This window comes from Enoplosus armatus, chromosome 13 (assembly GCF_043641665.1).
Source record: "Enoplosus armatus isolate fEnoArm2 chromosome 13, fEnoArm2.hap1, whole genome shotgun sequence".
Classification (NCBI taxonomy): Eukaryota; Metazoa; Chordata; class Actinopteri; order Centrarchiformes; family Enoplosidae; genus Enoplosus; species Enoplosus armatus.
This window is the reverse complement of record NC_092192.1, coordinates 2,846,449-2,860,725: the sequence shown is the minus strand read 5'-3', so window position 1 is coordinate 2,860,725 and position 14,277 is coordinate 2,846,449. Positions and strand designations below refer to the sequence as shown.

At 38.8% G+C, this 14,277-nt stretch overlaps 1 protein-coding gene across 1 annotated transcript in view; it reads right to left on the bottom strand.

The window, feature by feature from the left end:
* Positions 1-14,062, bottom strand: part of LOC139295553 (glutamate receptor 1-like) — a 62,287-nt gene extending 48,225 nt beyond the window's left edge. The window contains exons 1-2 of the mRNA XM_070917754.1: positions 13,960-14,062; positions 9,412-9,546 (exon numbers count right to left, since the gene is read on the bottom strand). Of these exons, the coding sequence (XP_070773855.1) occupies positions 9,412-9,546; positions 13,960-14,062 (238 nt within the window). The remainder of the gene's footprint in view (positions 1-9,411; positions 9,547-13,959) is intronic.
* Between the last annotated feature and the right edge of the window lie 215 nt (positions 14,063-14,277).

The window sequence follows — 14,277 nt, the reverse complement described above, 5'->3', positions numbered from 1 at the left end:
CAGAAATCGTCTGAGGGTTCGGTCCTCCGATAGAAACACAGTCTGACAGACGTGAGACTCACAGATTAGTCACTGACTGACTGTCTCACTGTCTGTGTGTCTGTATCCCTGTCTGTCTGTCTGATGATGATGATGGCTGAGACAGGCAGCTGGCTCTGCACTATGTGTGTGTGTGTGTGTGTGTGTGTGTGTGTCATTCTATATAATGAAGATGACTGTGTGACACAAATAGCCAGAACACGAGCAGAAAGTCTCTAGAGTACTTTTGTTTTTGAGTGCTGATGTTGACTCTGCACTATCTTGCACTTGGAACAAAATGTGAAAGTACATTTAATTCTCAAATACTAACAGGAGATGATGTGAAGTGTTCCCTGATGGTCACTGCTGAAAACCTCCAGACATAAAAGGTGTCTGCAGCTGTTGCTACACTGCAACTGTCGGTTTGTCCACCACTTTGGTCCGGACTGAAATATGACAACAACTATTGGACGGATTGTCATGACATTTTGCACAGACATTTGCAAAGTTTCCATTCAAATTTAGCACATATTTTAAACGAATTTACAGAAAACCAGCAAAAGAAAATGCAAATTAATGCATTTTTCTATCCAGAAACACACATATTTATGTCCCTCAGGATGAACTGTAATAACTTTGGTGAACCTCTTACTTTTCTAACCCTAACCCTAACCCACTAATGGCATTCCCATCAGCTTCAGTGATACTTTGTATTCAGTGCAAATTAGCAAATGTTAGCATGCTAACATGCAGAACTAAGACGGTTAACATGATAAACATTATACCTGCTAAACATCTGCATGTTAGCATTGTCATTCTGAGCATGTTAGCATGCTGATGTTAGCATTTAGTTCAAAGCACTGCTGTGCCAAAGTACAGCCTCACAGAGCCGCTAGCATGGCTGTAGTTAAAAAGATTAGTTGATTACTCGATTTGTTGATCAACAGAAAACTATATTGATAATTGATTAATCGCAAAGTTAAATGCCAAACATTTACTTGTTCCAGCTTCTCCAATGCGAGGATTATTGTAAACTGGAAAAGTTTATGTTTTGAAGCGTTGGTCAGACGAAACAAGCGATTTGACCAAATATAGTGAAGTTACATCACATTTTTAGAGCAGATTGAAAAAAAATGTGCTTCCGTTTTTGGTGGTAAAGTCGGGGGATGACAGAGCTCAGTAACTTTATCTCCAACTCTGTGGAGTTTATTGTGAAATGAAATGTAAATACTGTTCATACATCACTGTGATAGTTCACATCGGATTGTAAATACCATTGGTGCATTACAAATCATAACATTGTATTGGCAGAGGATGAAATGCCTACTGAACATGTTTTCTCTCTACAGTAGCAGCAGATGTTGTTGTGTCAATGCACAGAGTCACAGTGTTGAAGCTGCAGCAGCTGCAGGTTCTTCTATGAAGCTCACAGCTCATTTCATTCATGTGAATGTGTGTGCTGAACTCCCTCGTGGTGCTCAGCTGCTCTCCCACCATCCCCCTGCACAGATGCACCCTACTGTCTGTACTGTATTCTGCGTACTACTGTGTATGTAGAGATAAATTACATCATCAAGTCCACTGTCCAGAAGCAGTGTTTAATTTACAGTTTTAACACACAGGCCTATTTCATTCAAAAATGATAAATATAAAAGTTTCTTAAAGTTCCATTTTCGATACCATTTGTCTGCATTCATTTCTGGACATTCAATGTAAATTTTGTAATCATCTCTCTATGTAATAGTTTTCATGGTTTATTGTTACTGGTACCTTCATATGCACAAAGGATTCACGGGAAATGATGCAGCATTACTGTCTGTGATTCTATCTCATTGATATCGGCCTCCTTATTTACTGAAACCACGGGGAGGCCTTTATCGCAAAGCAACCGAAGGAAAAGCAATGTATTCGTCAGTCAGGTTGTGTCACGGTCTTGCATGGATATCTCTTGGGAACTTTTTCAGTCACAAATCCGCTCAAAACATTTATTACGGGACGAATGATGACAATACAAGCTCACCAGATGATAGGAAATCTTATAAGTGAAGTACAAGCTGTGAAAGAAAATATATCAGGCACATGTAAAAGTAACTAAAAACTATTTGTTAGAGAAATTTCCCAATTAAAGTCAATATAAAACATGTATAGTCAAGTGTCAGCACAGAGTGCTCCACTGTTAGCAGCATTGTAGCCGGTGAGAAAGGATGGAGTCCTGCACCATCTTTGACCTTCCGGTTTGGATTGATTTCAAAGGAAGAGACCATTATTTGACAGAATAACTCACGTTTTTTTTGTTACACTTCACCTCAGTATAGCCTGACTGATACTGGATCTGTGAGGCCGATAACAAAACATAAACAAATACTTATGATATAGATTCCTTAGATTTATTTGTTATTTTTTTAATTGTTACCAAGATACACACTGAGTGGGACAATTTACAATTGAAACAGCATCATGCCAGTGCTGTGTGGTGGACAAACTATGTAAAGATGACACTGTTTCGAAATGACCTCAACTAGTTTGGCATTTCAGTAGTTCTATACACCAATACCAACGCAGGTGCAATAAGCTAATAATGTTCAACATTGTTCCCTTAAGACATTTTATGAGCAGATCTGTGACTGAAATGAGTTCCAGGAGATTTCCATGCAGGAACATAGTACTCTAGGTTATTGGATCAGGGCTCACCTCCACCTCAAAAACGCAAGCTAAAAGAGACACTAGCTATTACCACCAGCAACAACAGGTGTCGTCAAATCAACCGGGACTGAGATCTTGTTCCAGGCAAACCTTATTAAACAACCAATTTCTTTTATATGCAAATAAACTGTTAGCAAAAGCCTTCAAGGATTCAATACCTACATACTGTATGTCTCAAAAGAACAAACAGTCTGTGATAGAAACCAAACACCTCATTTAAATCTCAGGAAGCTGTTATTACACAAAAAAGTGACTGGCTGGTCTTTTAACACTAGAAACTTAATCACATCATATGCAAATATGATCAATTCACAAACACAGAAGACGGTCCTTCTTTATCTCTAAATCAGACAGTGACTGACTGACACTTCCCGTCAGCTCAGGTGAGGCACTGAGAGAAATCCTGCATCTCCCAATAAGGATTTTCTTTCTTCTTTATAGCTTTGGATCATTTGTCTTAGATTGATCATTGCTGTTGCTCCTTATTTCTCCTGAGGGGAGATTCAGGAGAAAACAGATAAGATTCAGTCAACTCAAAATAAGAATATGATTTATTTCACAAGAGATAAAGGCAATCGGTGAGCAGCAGAAGTTTCCTGCGGGATACAAAATGTCTGATGAGATTACTGTGACACACTGAACTGTTCTGACTTTAGCTCCAAATGTTGGAGCTCGAGGAGAATCAGAGCTTTGTAAAAGATATTACACAGACCAATTAAGCACAACAAATGTCAACATGCCACAACATAGCATTTAAGATGCATTGCTATAGTAGTTTAGCAGCTTCTACTGTATTTAGCTAGTTAGTTAGAGTAAAATCAACAGTGGTCTCCAGACTAAAACAGCAAAGAGGTGAACCACGTCTTACTGGCTTTAAAGCAACAGTTCAACATTTTGGGAAATGCGCTTATTCACTTTCTTGTTGACTGTACAGACAATACCATTCTCATGTCTGTACAGTACATATGTAACTGGTTAGCTTAGCTTAGTATAGTCGGGACCACTAACTTTCTAGAGTCTTCGTTTGTCAAGATATAGTCCGGAAGGTAACCTCCCATAAAACAAAGAATTGTTTTTTTTACTCATTTTTCTTGTGGAAAAAACAAACGAGATATGAAGCGTCATTGAGGGTTTAGATTACATTAGGTGTGTGTAGCTGCTTCCCCCTCTTTCCAGTCTTTGTGCAAAGCAAAGCTAACCGGTTGCAGGCTGTAGCTTCATATTACCGTATTTACCACCAGACACTAGAGCTGTATCTATTTTCTCATCTAATTTTCTGCAAGGAAGGACAATTCCCAAAATGTCTTACCATTTCCTTAATATAAAAATCTTCCCAGGAGTCCACAGAGGTCATGTAGTGATGAAAATGTGGTTCACTGTCCTTGTATTGTTACATCAGACCAGTTGTCAGTCCTGCACCTTGCCATCGTTGAGACTAATTCCTGATAAAAGTGACTCTGAGCTCAATCTGAGCTGCTTGTATAAAACTGTGAAGTGTCAGATGCAACAGCTCTGAGGACTGAGTCTCTGCTCTCAGGGAAATATTTGTTTTTCCACCTCAGATGCAGCCATGCTGCTCTGCTCCGACTGTAGAGCCTGTCTCACAGGAGGCAGAGCTCAGTCTGTTTTACATTTCACACAACAACAGACCAGGGAGGAAACAACAAACAAAGAGAGGGGGAGAGGGGGAGAGAGGGAGAGGGGGGGAGTGGGAGTATCATAGTAAGAGAAAGAAAAGAAGAGAGAAACATTTTACATCATTAACAATAATTGCATTTTTTCCACCTGTTTTTACGAGCATTTTCAATCTGTACATAAAAAAGAGTGGAAAAAAATCAAAATATTGCAATTTTTTTAAAGCTTGGTTGAGGTGAAAAAGTTGGTGTATCAACAAAAACCAAACAGTAACAGACTTCATGAATAAATTATGACGTACATGAAGGATGTGACTTCGCTCAAGTTTCCACTGAAGAGCCGAAAACATCTGTGTGGAGCGATGAAGAGACTGTAACCTTCCTCACATTAACACATGAAACATCATTTGAGCTTTGACTGGAGCTCTTTTAATGAAATGAAAAAACCTCTTCTTCTGCAATGGCACTTTTTGGTTGATGGCACTGACTGGAGAATTAGTGCCACCAACTGTTTATCTCCTTCAACCAATTAACTAATATTCACATAACAGTAGGGGTTGGAAACGCAGATTCATTCACATTGTCTAAAGCCAATTTTCTGGAAATTTGGTAAAAACAAATTGTCTGGCACCAAATAATTACTTACCAACCATTTCTACAGCTATAAAGGCAAATTATAGCTTTAGTCCCTGGCCAAATTACAAATGAAAATACTTTAAACACTGTGTTGTCTGGTTAATATGCTCTCTGTATGACGGTATCAGTACCATTTACAGTCGACCAAAGATTTCCAAATGTAAGAAACACCAGTCTATCATTGTGACGTTTGAAAAGATAGACAATGGGCTTTTTTTGTTCCTTTATTCCAGAGCTGACAGTGTAGTGACAGACAGGAAACGTATGACAATGTAATATGGTATGAATCTTAACCACCAAGACGCCCTGAGAATGGGCCACTTTCTGCTGTTCAAAAACACCAACAGAGTGGGGTGTCTTCTTATTAACAATAACACTGATTGCTTCAAGTTGTTTTCAGACAGCCAGTTAAACTTTAAAGCATTTAAATTAGATCACTTTTTTAAGCTTTAATACCAATCTAATAAGCAGGACCACCAGTTTTGGAAGCTGTGAGGCAGCTCTTCCTGTCAGTCTGGGAAGCTAATGTTCGCTGAAACAGCTGAAGCGCAGAGCAGTTAAAAGTATCATTAAGGCCATTAGTCAGATTTCAAAACGTTGATATTGTAAAGCTTCTATTAAAAGATCAATTAAACACTACTTTTGAATGTCATTTTATATTTGAAAATTGTTAAGTGACTAAATATACCACCTATGTAATATGGTACAAAATGAAACTTCTATAGAAATTTAAGCTCAATTACAGGTTGACTTTTCTCTGAGTTGTTGGAAATACAAAATAACCTTCATGACTATGTTTGATTTATCCTCTTTGACAGCTTGTCTGTCTAGACCACCAATACAAGCCCAGAGTTTACTTGGATTAGAAGTATTTTACAATAAAAATCAATTTAAATCTCAATCCTTCAGCCTTCTGTGTAAGAGAAAAGGAGATAGAGTGTGGTGGGATAAATGAGAGCACAAAGAGAGAGAGGCTAAATGAGTAAGACAAACGGGAAGAGAAATGAAGACAAGTAACGTCACAGGAGAAGACAGAGAGACAGACAGAATGAAAAAGGGCAAACAAGAGAGAGACAAAGAGATAGATAGAAAGAGACAGAGAGACAGAGACAGAGAGGGGTTTGTCAGTAGTATCCAGAGGGCAGGTGGGATCAGCTCAGGTGCAGCAGCTCCATCATTCAGACTCTGTTCACGTCTGGTTCAGAAAAAATAACCTGCAGCACCGAGCAGAATCAGGACAATCCCACTGCTTCAGGATCATTCAGGTCTTATTTTTGTAGTTTTGGCCATTGATCAGTGGTGGAAAGTAACATTTATTCAAGTACTGCACTTAGGTACAATCTTGAGGTACTTTTATTTTTATACTTCTAATCCACTACACTTCAGAGGTAAATATTATACTTTGTTTTCACAACCATAATAAGCAGGTGTTAGTGTGTTCAAAAAGGAGAAGTGACAAAATAAAGTACAATGCAATGCAATGCACAAAAGAAGTGGAAGAGCGGCTTACACCCAGATGGTGGAGAAACAGCTCCAGAAATATCTTAGAAAACAGAAGTAAGTAATCAATCTTAAAAAAAAAGTGAAGTTTAATTTAACCTGCAATGTCTGACGTTACACATATATATATATATATATATATATATATATATATCTGGAGTTTCTGTTGAGTTCAATCAGAGGCTGAGCTGAACAAAAACACAAAGGCACATCGCTGCGCCAGTCTCTAGCTAGCTTACAGCTAAAGTCTCGCTTGTGGCAAATAAACACGGACAGCACAAACAATCCACTGGTCAAATTCGGCATAAAATGACTTTGCTTTCTGTCTGAACACAGATTTTTATATAAATATAATATGATCAACAGTTCACCCAAAGAAGAAATTTTCTTTCATTAAGAAGTAAAAGACCTCTGTGTTTTGTTGCAAGACTTCAGCCAGATTTTCCTCACTTTAATAAAGAGTTAAACTGGGGTTAAATGAGTAATACATGTCTGTGAGTGTCAACCTCACAGACAGGTCTGTTCTGATTGTGAAGTTTCACCTGGCTGAGTTTCTCCCAGAACACTCCTGCAGTATAGAGACTTTGCTGCAACATAATCAAAGGAAGGGATTCTGTTAGATGAGAGGTGAAGACCTGCTCTATGGGACTCTGCACATGTATAAAGCATGACTCAGCAAAAACACAGGCACTTGTTACTGCACTTGTTGACTATAAACGACTGTGAACGAGCTGGAAACTCATTTTGGGATTCGGCAGTGGCACGAAGACTAAATCTGACAGAGCATCGCTAAGGAATTTATAATCTCAAAACAACATTAAAGTTGTAGTTTTAATCTTAAAGATACAGAAGGCAACCAGTAGTTCATATCATACAATTAAAAGCTTTTGTCTGATGATTCTAGTATTCTGAGACTTAGTATATCTAAATTTGACTACTTTTAGGCGGACAAAATAATTTAATAAAAGGATATAAGCCTAATATTTATTTGCCAGAAACATTAAGTCCCCATAAGAGGCACAATAAAGTAATTAATATACTGTACAGTCAGTGGCCACTTTATTAGGTACACCTGAAAGTCTAATGCAAACCAATACACCTGTTTTGTAATAAAGTCTTCTTTTATGATGCCTATAATGTTCAGTTTTTGTCCATGGGGAGGGAGGATCTCAGTATTTGTAAAATGCTGGCCACATCCCTGATAAAGGGTGTGCATCTCAGTATCAAGACAATATACCTGTAAATAGCTTACATCAGACTAAGGCAGCTGCTCATGTCTGTGGTTGAACTGAGGGTCATTATATCTGCAGATTTAAACTCAGGTGTAATCAGACTGGCTGGTAAATTCAGCGTTTTGGACAGAACAAAACAAGGTCAGCACATTGTTCTCTAAACCTACTGCACTGTACTGAACGTTCCCTGGAGCCAGAGTCCATTTAGTGCTGAGCTCCCTCTGGTCCACGTCCATTTACTGCTGCTGTCTGCTCTTTTAAAGCCTGCCTCCATTTAGTTTTACTCTCCCTAAATCCCAAGTCTGCTGAATGAAGTCTGGATGATGGAAGAATGATGCACTGACCCGTGATGGTGACTACAGCCTTCACAAACCTGCAGGACAGTCAGACAGGCAGCACAGAGACTGATGTTACACATCTAATATAAATGTTACATTAACTAAACACTAAATCTCAATAATACATTCACTAGCCACTGGAGGAACAAAAATAAAGAAATAATTATTTCCTCCATTAATCGATTATTCATTTGGTCTATAAAATGTTCACAATCAGAATTCCCTAAAGGCCAACAGGACATCTTACAAAACCACTTGTTTTGTCTGAGCAACAGTCCACAACCCAAAGATATTCAGTTTACTCTCCCATAAGATGAAGAAAAGCAGCAAATTCTCACAACTGAAATGATGACTCGATGATCAAAATAGTTGCCAAATGTTCTGTCGCTTGACTAATTGATTAATCTACTAATCATACAACTAACAGAAAGTGGAGTTTCTGTTGAGTTCAATCAGGCTGAGCAGAACAAAAACACTCACAGACACACTGCCAAAGACAAATCGCTGCGTCAGTCTCTAGCTAGCTTACAGCTACAGTCTTGCTTGTGGCGAATAAACACGGACAGCACAAACAATCCACTGGTCAAATTCGGGCATAAAATGACTTTGTTTTCTGTCTGAACACACCTTCAGAAAACATCCTGCACAAACACACTGCTTGTTTCTGTTTAATGTCTTAAAATGTAAAGCTGCGTTGAGTCATTCTGGGGCACTAGAGGGCAGAAAGACAATCAACCTCATAGAAACACATCACAGACGTAGCATTAGCGTATAAATGCGCCTACTTCCAAATCCAGCAGACACAGACCAACATTATCATCCCACTGGAGTCGTGTTTGTGTCAACCCGATGAAAGTCTAAATATTCACTCTCCCTTAAGCTCTGTTTTTGGACTCTTAACAACACCTGAGGGAAATATCTGGCTCTTTAGCAGCTAAATGCTCCACTATGTTCAACAGCTAGTCTCGAACTGTGTCTGTCTGCTGTTTGCTGCTGGGCAGGTAGTGTACAGTGGTTTTATCAGAGCTTGTTTGATGAAAACAGCTGCCTGCTGCTGCTGGAAACACTGAGACTGAATCGAACAGGAAATGAGCCGTAAAAACGAAACTATGAGATATTTGTCAAGCTGCAGAGTTGGGTGTTTATTCTCTTTGGGATCAGCATTATGAGCAACACTTTCTCCTTAAAGTCATTTGATTCAGAATTGATATAAAAAATCTCACTTCATAGAGCTAAATCCAGAAATGTCTCCAAATCTGAATGCAACAGAGAGAATATCTGGCTGAATTACTCCACCAACATCCCAGAGCCTCACGTCAGATAATGAGACATCTTTGTCTCTGAACTTACAGGCGTAGGTCATGGCGAAGCTGCTCCCTGTGTCCACCATGTCCACTTGCGGCACAAGTTTGGGGACGTCCTGGTGCTGTGCCAGGGCAAAACGAAACACCTCGTATTCATGGGAGCCGGTGGGGAAAAGGCCTCCTGTTTGACAAACACACAGAGACACAGTGGGTTATTATTTTAAAGCACATGAGAAGAAAAGAGCGCACCAGAAAGAACCAAATAACTGTTCACATCAGCCAAAACTTCACTTTTGATTATAAAATGGAGGCAAATAACATTGACAGCTAGACATACATGGCATTAAATGTAAACATTTTTGGATTACGCCAACCACAGAGCTTATGTTCTGCATGAATTCAAAATCTGCAGACAGAGCCACTCATCAGTTTTAGGACTACAAAAAGCATTATTGTGTATTGATCAACTTAAGTCTTGAGCTTTAAATGGCTGTTTGATAAAGTGTTACCTGATTGTTTGATTAGTTACACAACACTGTGAGCCCACATTCTTCAGCTGCTGTATATTTTGGAAAGCTGAGGAGGGAACTGTCCAACTCAATGTTTACAAGCATGATTTTGTTCCCAGAAGTCTAAGTAAGAATATTTTTGGGTTTTTTTTTCATCTCTACCAGTTTCAACAGAATTCAACAAATGTGCAGATGGGGCGACATGTTCCCACTGAAATTTGTGGTTCTCAACAAAAAACACAATCTTCACATTAGACTCTATGAAATTTGGTGACCCTGTTAGTTTGAGCTTCATAAATAAAATCAGATGGAAAACATTCATGTTTGACAAATAAGTAACAGTTGTTCATGAGGTCGACAGTCAAATGTAGGCATGTGAAGCTGTTATTGGTTGGTTTTCTTAGGTTGGGTTAGGCAGATGGACGATGGCTCATAGTCATCGACCACTGAGCCCTCTGCCATCGTAACGTCGTGATTTTCACATTCAATTTTCAACATATTTCCCAAACCTAGTCTAAAACTCCACAGGGTACCTTTAAGAATAAAATCAAGCTCAAAGTTGTTTCTCCAAGCACAATACATGGTAGCTCACAACACACTGCGAGTCACTAAAAATAGTCTGGTTTGCAGTAATTGCGGTTAAACGCCTCTTTTCCTTTTTCCCATTCTGTCTATTGCCCTGGCACTCACACACTCTCAACATAATGGTTTATAGGGTCACAGGGAAATTACCTGAACAGACTCTTAAACTCGGACTGACTAACCCTCTTGTCCTCTCTGTGGTGAAGTAGGAAGAGCTGTTTTTTTTGGTACGTTACTGCACTGAATGTACAGAGAGTCGCTCTGGTGTTTACAGCTGTTGAATTCAAATGTTAAAATGAACTTTTAATGTCTTTTTGTACAGGAGCTGTCATGACTCTCTGTCCTCTGTTGCTCTTGCTGTTGAGAAAACAGCCCAATAAACTGAACTCTTCATTTCTACCCTCATATTCTCTCAACTGTGATCTAAAAACGAGACATTTAATGTCATCAATTGTGATGCCCATTTTTCACAGTCTTCTGATGTTTCAAACGATTTTATCAAAATAAGATTTATAAGATTATAAAAATAATTTTAAAAATGATAGTTCACTCGTCAAGTGTACTAATCGTTAGAGAGTAGACTTTATTATGTTTTATAGCTGCACGACTCCATCAGATAATTTATATACTGTATACTGTGGCAATGACGTCACAGTGCGTTAACTGATAAGTTACCGCGGAAAGCTAATATAGCAGTCTTGCTAGTTCACGCAGACTCACTTTTAAACTTTGTAAAACCGTGAAAAGAGGTTATAATGTCGCTCTACATTAAACACAATATGAAACGACATAGTCACAAACCTTGTGCCTTCATCAGCGAGGTGCTAAACAAACACAAAATACAACATTTTGCTTTGTTTGGAGGAGACACTTCAACGCGCTAACATCGCACCAGCCGGCACTGACGCCACACCTTCAAAATAAGAGCATGCACACCATAACTAAAGGGACAAGTAATGTCATAGACTCAAGAACATACCGTGAAATGAATAAAAAGCAAAAACAACAAATTGAGTGTTATGGACTGTGTTAAATTTAATTTACAATCACCTGTTTACGGTGGTGGAAGCAGTATTCACATAATTTACTTGCTTACTGTTAAGTGAAAGTAGCAATACCACACAAATACTTCATCAGCAGTAAAAGCCCTGCATTGAAAATGTTACTTAAGTAAAAGTAGATAAGTATGCTTGGTAAAATGTACTTAAACTATCAAAAGTAAAAGTTGTCATAATGCAGAGAATTTCCCATCCCCTCTAATGTGTAGTGGAGTATGCAATGGGAATACTCAAATTAAAATTACAAGTACCTCAAAATTATAAATACCATACTTGTAAATGTATTTAGTTACATTACACCACTGCTTGTTGAAACACTGCATTAAAATAACCAGGAATATAATAGAAGTGTCACACAAACAAAGTCAACAAAGTCGTAGTAACAGGAGAGATTTTAAGAATGGCCATTAGGTTAAGTCCCTGAGATTTATTTTCAAGCTAAAGTAGAATCTAATAACCATATTTTACCCATTGAAACTACTCATACTATAATATGGGGATATTATATGAATATTATCAGAATAGGTTATGATTTATTCATCAGTTATAAAGGCTGGAAGCAGTCCATCTGCTCTGACAGAAGGGGTCACTGATTCAATAAACATACAGAGAAAACCAATGTTAGTGATTTTTAATGCTGAGGCTGAGGTTTGCAGCCTCGCTGGTTGGTATGCAGGGTCAGATGCACACGGAGTGCAGGAGTGATTTTATTCTGGTGAAAATGCAGGTCAGTTCAACTTGATGCTACATCAGCACCAAACCTGAGAGGAAACCGCAGCAGGAGTCGGGACCCGTGGTCCAATGAATCGCATTATAACTTCATTTTGGGAGAGTCACACGCTCGGCAACCCACAGCTGCCTGATCCACACTGAATGTGACCAAACCAGTCGAGGCTCAAATGGGAATGAAAGAGCTGACGGAGGATTCATCCAGTGTACAAAAGTCACAGTGAAGTTTTTGGACAGAGACGCACTGACATTATTCCTGAATTACTGACGCTGAATTGATTGATTGCTCTATTTAAGTGTCATGAACCAAATGTACATTTACTCACATAGTTTTCTGAGGTACTTGTATTTTACTTGTGTATTTCCATTTCATGCTACTTTATACATTTTACTCCACAACATTTATCTGACAGCCTCTGTAACAAGGTACTTTCCTGGTTAAGATTTTACATACAAAACTTATGATCAATAAATAAAATGACGCACTGTTATACATTAAACTACCCAACAGGATATGCAATAATAAAAAAAAGCTCCACCTCCACCAGCTGAAACATTAAAATGCTGCTTACACAATGAAGCACAATGAAGCAAAAAACAAAAAACAACTCAACATATTACCTTTGGTGTTTAGTGAAAGAGTAAAAGTCAATAAAAATATCATAGAAATAGTATAAAGAATGAATGCAGGCTACACTCTACCAGTCCCAACAGCCTGGAAGTCCCACAGGAAATATTACAGGAACCATTTAACACACTAAGCCAAGATTATTATGGGGATTTACAACCATAAGTACCACTGAGCACTTTTATGACACAACAAGAATATGATGAAAAAAGTTTTAAAAAAAATGAAACACACCACCTTATTATAAACATTGCTAGTGACACCACTAATGTCTAAAATTAAAGCTGCAACAATTAGTTAATTAATTATGAGTTGCTACACACTGAATACCTGAAACACAACAGTCGCAACAGGAATATTATAGTATGTAACAGGAGTCACAGTCTCTGTCCATGGTGCTGATTCCTACACACTGTATTGCTATCTGACTGTCTGTGGTGCTGATTCCTGTAACATTCCCGCAATAGAAAGTCAGATGAAATGAAAAAACAATATGACTGTAGCTCCTGAACACATCTACGTCATTATGGGGCTAATTTAAAGTGCAAAATACAAAATAAATAAGTCACAACATGAATATATGAATACTAACATACTGTAAGGCACAGAGGGAATCCCGGCCACAGGCATTATTACAGGAGTGCTGAGTGGAGCTACATAAACACGATATAAGTCATAACAGGAATATTCTTTCAATATCATAGGGTTATTATATGAATCAGTAATGGGAATGTTACAGGGACTCACTTTGGTATGCGCTAGTGCTGGAGCATTAATCTTCCAAAAACATTTTATGTACATTTTACATGAAAAGGGATATAAATATATTCGTGATATGTTAGCGAACTAGTTTATTATTGGAGTAGAGCTTTTCACAGTGCGTCATTACATGAATGCATCGCCTAGTAAATATGTGTATATATGTATAATTGCAAGTAAGATTAGACATATAGGAATATACAGTTTTACACACACTCTGAGTTATAATCTGGGATGCAGAAAATATTTAAGATATTATAGGAATACTCTTCCAAATGGTCCCGGAGCGCCCCTGGGTGCAGACACCCCGCCGCCCGCCGCTCACTCACCTATGTTAATGTTACTTGGGAAACTTGTGCCGCTGCAGAACCCGAGCAGCAGCAGCAGCAGCGGGAGGAGGACCGAGGGGACCGGGAAGCTCTGCAGCCGCATGTTTCCTCCAGCAGCAGCACCGACAGGAGACACGGAACAACCGGCGTAATCCCATTCACACCGGGGCCGGCACAGATCCACCGCAGCCCGGCCACAGACTCACACATCCACCGGCAGTCTGCTTCAGTCCTCTTTATTTATCTCTGTTCTCTCGGACTGTTTCCCTCTTAACAAACATCCATAGTTTGAGCGCAGAGCTCTGCTGCCGCGTCGAC